The sequence below is a fragment of the Fomitiporia mediterranea genome, assembly GCF_000271605.1.
Source record: "Fomitiporia mediterranea MF3/22 unplaced genomic scaffold FOMMEscaffold_1, whole genome shotgun sequence".
NCBI classification, from domain to species: domain Eukaryota; kingdom Fungi; phylum Basidiomycota; class Agaricomycetes; order Hymenochaetales; family Hymenochaetaceae; genus Fomitiporia; species Fomitiporia mediterranea.
The window spans coordinates 5,358,845-5,368,120 of NW_006760386.1; the positions used below are offsets into that span (position 1 = coordinate 5,358,845).

Sequence of the window (9,276 nt, forward strand, 5' to 3'; positions counted from 1 at the left end):
TATTGCATATAATAATATCATTTGTATAATATAAATGTGTCGTTCGTATTGTATATTTTAGTCCACTGTGTGTTAACTTTGTACTTTGTTAGATATTTATTAAGTTTTCGTTCAGTGTCATGTTATTAGTTCTGTAGTTTGTTCATCATTATATTATTAAGTCATTGTTCATTGTCTTGTAGACTGTTTGACATGATTGAAATTGTTCAGAGTTAATCTGAAGTTCGTGCATAGTTTACCATTCAATGACAGTATTGTTTTCACAATAAATCGTTTGAAATCGTTATTAATATCATATGTGCTTCAGAGACCTGCAGAATCTCATGAGTGCTGTGTAAGATTGTAAATCGTGTGTTTTATTTATTAAATTTGCTCAAGTATTACTAGTAATTTCTTTTTACTTTGCTGTGAAACTAATGAATCATGCTAGTAAAATGTATATCCAGTGTTGCAATGATATCCTTCTTTAATCATTGCTGTCTGCATTCGTTTACGTTCATATATGTGTTAAGCATCCAGCAATAGCTGATTTATGTCTTCAGATTGAAGCTTTGCATTGATTGTATGTTGTAATATTAATAATGTTATTTGTTTTTGCCAGATTGCTTCATTCTGAGATCAATAAGGTTTTATGCTAACATATATTTGTTGTATAGATATTATATCTGGCTGCAGGCAGCTTGCTATGTGTCTAGGTGCATTGTGTATGTATTATATCATGAATGTATTGTTTGTTTGTTCACTTTATGTTATTGTATATATTTGTATATTAATGTTGCATTCTGTAATGAATCGTTTCTGATGCATCCTGAGTAACTATACAATCTGTTGCATTATTTCTTCAATAGCCAACATAATTATCTGTTGTAAATTGTTAGTAATGTACGTTCATATTATTTGTTATTAACAGTGTTATTGTGAATTGTTGTGATTGTGATGTCATGAATATTTATTAGTATTATGGCTATTGTTCTTTGCTTTTTCTTTTGCAAAGAATGATGTATTGTAACACAATCTGCATATAATTGATATATCAGATTATGTTTACTATAATAGTCTCCTAGCATACTTTAGTTAATCTAGTGGTATGTGCAATTGTAGTATTTGTTCAATGTTTTATTTGTTAATTGATTTGCTAGGTAAAACGTTTTATATATTGGTTTTATTTATTTTATTTGAATCATTGTATAGATATACTTATTAGTATCTATCCAATGTATTTCATAATGTTATAATGCTGTTCATGCTTGTATTAATTGCACAGTGAGGGCAAATTAATTGTTTGTACAAGAATTGATTTAATAGTTTTATTTAATTATATGTATGTGCTCCATACTTGTTTATATAGTTATTATCTTTGTATTGTTCGATTGTAGTTGTGAATTATATTGCAATTATATTTGTATTATTGTATGGATGTATTATTTATCGTTTTATGTATGTTCCAAAGTATTATTTTTGTTATTCATCACTTTTATCTATGAACTATAGTCTGGATTGATGAATTATTTTGTTATATGATGTGATATTTGTTTGTATTTTATTTATTTTCGTATTAAACTTTGTTAAGTTAATCAGATTATTATATTAATATTATTTGCCAAGTATGAGCATTTGTTTTGTAGTGGAATTATTATTTATTTAACATTGAAGTTCAATTGCACATTGTGTTGACTTCCATTATTTGTTCCAATCAATGTTATTTTGTGTTGCATCGAATGATTTACCTTTGTGATCCATTATATCTGTCTGTAACTTCTATCACTTATTGTTTTTTTAGGATCAGTAATAAGATTGACGTTTCTGCATCATGAATATTCATTTGTTCATCTGCAGTTTTGCATTGTGAACATTTGTGTATTTGCTGCAAAGAATGCTTTGGGAATATGTGCCATTTCTAGGCTTTATTATTATTAATTTATTAATTATCTGTTTGAATAACTTTTATAAGCATTGAAAATGTTATGTAATGTATAACTTTTATATTCTTTAATAAGGTATTTTGTGTTCAACAGATTTGTCAGATTCATTGCAGATTTCACTTAGTGACATAGTCAATATGTCTGCATTAAGAATTCAATGTTCATCATTAGTGTGTATATTATTCAATTACTCCCCTTCAATTTGAGAAGGTTATTCTTTAAGTAATTGACAAGTAGTGTAAGTACATAAGTACATTGTTGATTTCCTTTCATGTATTTGTAATCTAACAAGTAGTGTTAATACTTTGTTGTTTTACTTTTGTACGTTTGTTAGTATGTGTTATAATATAACAGTATGTTTTAAGTTAACTTGTAATGTTTGACATACATCATTTTGTTTAAACATTACACTGTAATGTTGTGCTGTTTGTTTTATAAATTTTAATGTAATGTTTGTAATATGTCTGTAATATTTCAGACATGCTAAGAAATCTCTCTGTGTGTTTACAGTTACAACATTGGTTGTGCATCTATTCATATCTCTGATAAGATGTAATAGATATGCTTGTGTCTGCTTTTCTTTATATATTATACTGTCTGAGATAATGTGTTAAACGTTTTATTAATTTATTTAATCTTATTATATTATGATTGTTTTTGTTTGTAATCATTATAATAAGTGTGTCTGTTGTAGTTTTTCTGTTGTTTGTTGTACTAGCCATATTGGCATAGTACTTCACTTGTATATAAGCTTTGTAGCTTCAATATAAGTTTATTTATGCTTTGTTAAAGTATATCTACATTCTGTGCAATTAAATATGTTCTGTTACATTGTTGTAGTAATGGTAGAGGTATTATTCTACTGTTTGCTGTTATTATACATTGTTATTATATATTTACACTATCATAGGTGTAAAGTATTGTTATTTGTTTAAAGACTATAATTGTGTACTTGTTCCTGTACCATAGTTACTGTAATGTACTTTATAACTTTATTATTATTATTATTATTAATTCGTCCATAGATAATTGTATGCTTTCATAAGCTGTATTAGTGCATAGATATCAGATGTCTTAGATATCAGATGGATATCTACTAACTTGTTTATCTCATATCTGACATGTCCAACATATCCGAGACATGTCTTACATTAATTGTTTGGCTGTGATATTACTATATGTGTCATTATTTTATTTATACTATAATATATACACGTTTGTTGACAGTGTCAATCATTTGTGCTATTATAATATTAATAGCAGATGAGTAGTGTTTGCTTTCTCAATCCTTCTAACGTTTGTCCATAGTATGATCAGTTATTTATAATAACATGATCTCTGTAATATTATAGAATATTTTAGTGATTAAATGTTGTAGTAAGTGATACTCATTGTAGTATCAGCATTGCCTGCATAGATTATGTTATTACTGGGCCAATGATCATAATCACTAAGATGACAATCATATAATGTCTGGGTTGTATGTAGTATAGTAGATTGTGTGTCTACAGTGTATCAATTCGTGTTTGGGATACTCAGACAGGTGTGTTGAGTTCCACATCATAGTATGCTGTGTGCATGCATGTGATGTGTAGAACTGGATGGAGCATAGACATAGTAGAGTGTAGATAAAGCATAGGCAGGGAGTGCAAGGCTCATAACCTGTTGAGAGGGATTATGTGAGAGGCTTAGAGGGATCACACAAAGAGGGGGGATAGTGGACTTGGCTCACTCTCCTTAGCATCATTGTCTGTTGATTCAGTAGGTATATTTTACCGTATATATAATATGTAGCTATGTCTCGGGTACGTCCGTTGCTTATATGCGTCATTCCATATATGTTAACAACTTTTCTCGAAGACTGATTTGTGGTGTTCACCAGCTTGGTTCTCCGCGAACAACGCAATCTCTTGTGTTTTAACCTTAGCTTAGTTACGTTACGTAAGTACCAGTCACGGAAGGATCGACATCACGTGCGGCAGTGAACCTCTACCAAGTCTACGTGTCACCGAACGCGACGGACACTTGTAGTCGACTCCCTTGCATACATTTCATCTTGTAAAAAGCTGCAGGTCTTACCTGCCTTGCAGCGAGTATGGATGGCATAGAGTTAGGGAGGGGGAAACGGAAGACGACGTGGATCGGTTTGTGCGTCGTCGCACTCGCAACTTTCGCTGCTGGCCAACTTGAGAGTGGGACCGGAGAGGCTTCAAAGGCATTGTCGGTTGCGGTGAGCCAGAGAGTCCATCAATTCAATGAGTTGATGCTGAGAGACTTCATAATTAGACAGAGGCAAGCTTGGTACCTAATGTACAGGCGACTGACCTTCCAAAGGTTGAACATGAAAGTGCAGCTGCTCAGGATCCGATGGAAGAAGGTATATATTGAATGCTTCCGTAAATTTACTTTTTATACTTACAGTAGTTTATTTAGCAAACAAAGCCTATAAGCAAGCATTGCATACGCTCGCAGGATTAAACGCATACCCTCCTCAATATACACCAGGCATTCTCGACGTCCAACCCAATTCTCTTCTCTCTACACTGTTTCCAAATCAACAAGGTCCCATTGCAAGTACGATCCGTATCATTTACAAGCTACGACATCAATCTTGGTTACCACGATTTCTAAGCCGAAGGCTCGGTCAGGATGGAGGGGTGAGGAAGAGTGAAAGGGAGATGCAGGGGAGAGCGTTGAAAGTCGTCGATCTGCTAGAACATGCAGTTGAGTTGGGCCACACGGATGCTTTATATAAGCTTGCGCATGTTTCTTTGGTTCGCGTCTTTATTTATTCTGCTAGTCTGAAGAATTACTGACTATTTAGTTCTAATTAGTTCCATTTATCTCCATTATTACACAACGTCACTCGAGCGTACGAAGCCTATTCTGCGCATGCGTCCTTAATAGGAAATGCGACTTCGCAGGCCATGCTTGGATTCTTCCATGCAACCGGCTATAGCAATATTGTGGAGGTTGACCAGGCGAAAGCACTGCTATATTACACCTTTGCAGCGCACGGCGGGGATCAGGGAGCACAAATGGCTCTCGGGTATCGGCATTGGGCTGGTATCAGTGTCAATGATGAGTGTATGCAAGCACTCGAATGGTATCAGATGGCTGCTGAACAATGTAAGCTAATTTTCTGTTTCTTAATATGCTGTTATTGACTATTAACATTAGCGATGGCGAAGTTCCTTTCCGGCCCACCAGGTGGTCGCACGTTATTACATACCGCGACAAGACTCTCGGACCTTGACGGTGGTGCTTTTGGACCGGGTGCAAGTGTCGCATCTACAGGCCCGAATGCACATAGAGCGGTCATTAAGGCTGCATCTGCTCGTCAAGCTGGAGAGACTTGGGAGGATGTACTCGAATACTACATGGTATGTTCGAGGCAGGTCGTCGTTGACAAATGTACTCACAATTCCTGCTCAGTTCAATGCAGATCGCGGCGAGATCGACTTCGCGTACCGCCTAGGTAAAATATTCTACCAAGGCTCGATATATGCGCTTCCCGGTGGGGCCGCATCCGGGGCAGAAGGTGTTGGTGCAATCTCTCGGGACTATGCTCGCGCACGATCATATTTCCTCCGCATTGCGCGGCACATATGGCAACGTGATACACCAGGTGCACCAACGCCGCCACCAAAGCAAGAATACAAGGAGGATGGTACTCTCAGTTTTGCTGCAGCGTCCGCGGGTTTCCTTGGTAGGATGTACCTACGAGGAGAAGGTGTAAAGCAGGATCCTGCAATAGCAAAGATGTGGTTTGAGCGCGGCGCAGAGTTTGGGGATAAGGAGTGTCATAATGGTCTAGGTATTATCCTGCGGGATGGGCTCGTAGAAGGGAAGAAGGATATAAAGAAAGCGATAGGGCATTTTATGATAGCGGCTAACCAGGAACTTGCGGAAGCGCAGGTGAATCTCGGGAAGTATCAGTACCGTACGTGTTTTTCGGCTTCTCTACGAAAATTAGTTCTTCTAACTATTGACATAGAAAAGGGCGACCTAAAACTCGCAACGACCTACTTCGAAAGCGCCATCCGTCACGGCTCACCTTTTGAACCATATTTCTACCTTGCTGAGATCCACGCTTCGTCTGCACAGAACCCGGCAAGCCCCCCTCACCACGTTCAAGGTTCCTGTGCCATGGCAGTTTCCTTTTACAAGCTCGTCGCAGAACGAGGTGCTTGGGCAGATGACCCAGTTCGTGAAGGTGAAGCTAGGTGGAAATTAGGCATGGAAAGAGCGAAGGAAGATGCCATGCTTAGATGGTGGATTGCGTCCGAGAGGGGAATAGAGCCTGCGCAGAATAACTTGGCGTATATCCTTGATCAAGGTTTGTCACATCCATTTCTTTTACACATATGTTCTAACACGGCCCTCATCGCACTTAAGATAAGAGCATTCTACGCTTCACACGCTTTGCGCCGTTTTCACCTTCCAACACAACTGCGCGTCTCGCACTCACGCAATGGATGCGGTCTGCATACCAACGTAACATCGACGCGCTGGTCAAAGTTGGGGATTACTACTTCCATGGTTTTGGCATTTCCGATGAGGAGTTATTGACGTCGGAGGAGAAATCGTTGTCGGGGGAAGAAAGGAAGAAGAAAAGATGGGAAAGGGCAGCAGCGTTTTATCAGAGTGCTGTTGATACCCAAGTGAGTGCGATGGCGATGTGGAACTTAGGGTGGATGTATGAGAATGGTGTCGGTGTTCCGCAGGTAAGTTGCTCGTTTTCTTTACCGCTTCTTGTTGTCTTATCCAACGTTGATTGTTGTACATACGCTAATTTCCATGGGTAGGATTTCCACCTCGCGAAACGCCATTACGACTTAGCCCTTGAGACGAATAGCGAAGCCTATCTCCCAGTAGTACTCTCATTAATCAAGCTGCACGTTCGAAGTTTCTGGCATACCCTCACAGGAGGCCAGAACGGATTATCCCTCTGGCCTGAGGAAGGTACGTAACTCATGCCTGTCTAATGCAGAGGCCTATAATAAACTAATCATGAAATCACTTTCTTGAACTTACAATAGCGTACCAAACACAGACAGAGCAACAGACTCTGACTGGGTCTTCTGACGAGCGTGGAGAGGGCGGTGAACTCACTGCTCAGCGCGATGAGGAGTATATGGACACAACAGATGATGCAAAATGGTATAAAGGAAAAGCAAAAGACGATCATCGACGAAGAATGCGTGGTGCTGAGGATCGGAGGCTGAGTGAGGAAGATCCTATACAGGTAATTCTTCTTCCACCTCTTCTCGTATCTAACATTCCTTCTCACCCGCGTTGTAATTTATTTCACTTGCCATACAGTGGGCACGCGAACGACGCGCAGCCGATTCCGAACGCGACCAGGGCGACTACGATTTCGGTCCTGAAGATTACTTCGACGGCGCCATGCGTGGTCCGGGTCGTCGAGATCGTAATCACGAAGAGGAAGAAGTAGATGATTTCGCGGAGACGATGTTGCTTGTCATCTTATGTCTCCTTGTATCCGTGTTGATGTATGTCCGAGGACAGTGGTTTGAGAGGAGACGAAGGGAGGAGGAAGAGAGGAGGAATGCGGCTGGGAGAGGTGGTGCAGCACCGCAAGGGCAGCAACAGCAACAGCAGAATGTTGGGAATCCGAACGGAGGCGGTGGTGGGCTTTTCCCGCCTGAGGGAGATCCTGCGAGGGACGAGTGGGCGGTCATGCGATAGCCTTTGGTCCTGCTATATCTACTCATTTGTACAATAGAAACGTCGCATTGTTCCCCTGTCTAATTTTGAGATGTGGTGGGATGCGGTGACTGAGCGAGTTTATTCGACAGAGGAAATAGTCCGCAAGAGTATGGCTGTGCTCCTAGATTCCATCGCTTTTGCGTAGGCATCTCTGAAGTGAACACAAGCCAGAGCGAGGCAGTCGTACTCCTCGCTTACTTTCTCATTCACTGTTTTCTCCAAATACTAGAAACCCAGATATCAACGCCTTCCTGAAGCGAATAGTATGAATGGCGTGAAGCTTACCAGTTCTCTCAGCCAGAGGAGAAAGCGCAACGAATACCTTGAAATGATGTGTACTTCGTTATCGTCGTTCGGGGAACCAGTGTCGCTACTGGCTTCGCATCTCTGCCTTGCTGCGATGAGGATGTTTCTAGCCAACGACTCAGCTTCTGTCGTCATCTCATTCTGGGTCTTGACCGCCGGATCCTCTGAAATATTTGCAGTAGCCCGTTTTCTGAACATGAGGAGATTCCGACGTAAGTAAAGCCAAAGCGCTTCATGGGAGGGAAATGCCTCGACCAGGTTGAGTGTATTCCTGATACATGCGATTGCATGTCTCAGCCCGGGAAACTCATCCTCGGGCACCAGATCTCTTCCCGAAGGAGTGACAGGGAAAAATTCGTCCAGCGCATCTACGATACGGCACATATAGTCCATGGCGGAATGGTCGGAAACGTGCCTACTGATCCAGAGGTTTACGTCCTCAAGCTCTGATGTTAGGACGTTTTTGAGGTCTATCATCGGTAGATTGACTAGAGACCCAGAGTTGTAAGTAAGGAAGGACCGTAAGCAGAGGGTACGATGATACCACGCGAAGTAATTTCGTGGATAGAGTTCGCATGCATGGCGTACGACGTTGAACTCGGTTTGTAACGCGGAAACAGACAGATCGGCGTTTGCGACGAAGTGATCATCTGTATGTAAAGGTATCACATTATCCTTGTCGCATTTAATCGCGAACTGATCCTTTGTACTCGTGGGATAGAGGTGTGAAAGAAGTATCCGTCGATGGTGCCACAACATGGAAACCTTTGCGCACTCCTTCGCAGACAGAAGTACAGCTGTGAAGATAAGTTCGCTACGTATGGCGTCCATTCCGTAAATGCTGAAGTCTGGGCGAAAGATAATCGTCTTTCGAATGTTCAATGCGCTCTGATGCCCAGGATTCGCAAGTAAGATGACACTTGTCAGACCCAGAGCTTGTCGTCTGTCTACATCTTCGTTTGTTCGTAGTTTCTGAAGATACATCCTTGGATTTCCGAGCATAGTTACAGCTGCAACGTAGGTCTTGTAAAGTACCTTCTCTGGTACGCCTATGTTTCCTTCGACGAACAGAAACGGTGTATAGATATTATCTGGGTAGGATTCGAGCCATTCTTCTCCAGAACCTGGAATTAGCTCAATAGTCTTTCTAAATATCTATTATTTTTATGTGTCACTATTATATGAAATGAAAACATCCTTACGGAGCGCTGGTGAGGAGATGAGCCAATTTCGAGATGTTATCCATAGCGTATAATTGGAGAGTGAAGATCACCCAAATTAGGATTAAAAAGGAGCACATGGGGCATTTCACAAT

General features: G+C 40.2%; 2 protein-coding genes across 2 annotated transcripts; one reads left to right on the forward strand and one right to left on the reverse strand.

The window, feature by feature from the left end:
• Window positions 1–4,354: 4,354 nt before the first annotated feature.
• On the forward strand, window positions 4,355–6,895 carry FOMMEDRAFT_72893 (HCP-like protein; the record flags this gene model as incomplete). The annotated part of the gene is made up of 8 exons (XM_007262009.1): window positions 4,355–4,696; window positions 4,757–5,051; window positions 5,103–5,305; window positions 5,358–5,865; window positions 5,920–6,261; window positions 6,321–6,486; window positions 6,529–6,649; window positions 6,731–6,895. Coding segments are annotated over 8 exons (2,142 nt in total), but the record flags the coding sequence as incomplete, so codon positions are not given.
• A 1,000-nt stretch (window positions 6,896–7,895) lies between these two features.
• On the reverse strand, window positions 7,896–9,207 carry FOMMEDRAFT_150807 (protein prenylyltransferase; the record flags this gene model as incomplete). The annotated part of the gene is made up of 2 exons (XM_007262010.1): window positions 7,896–9,108; window positions 9,164–9,207. 2 exons carry the CDS (start codon window positions 9,205–9,207, stop codon window positions 7,896–7,898), a joined length of 1,257 nt encoding a protein of 418 aa, XP_007262072.1.
• Window positions 9,208–9,276: the final 69 nt, after the last annotated feature.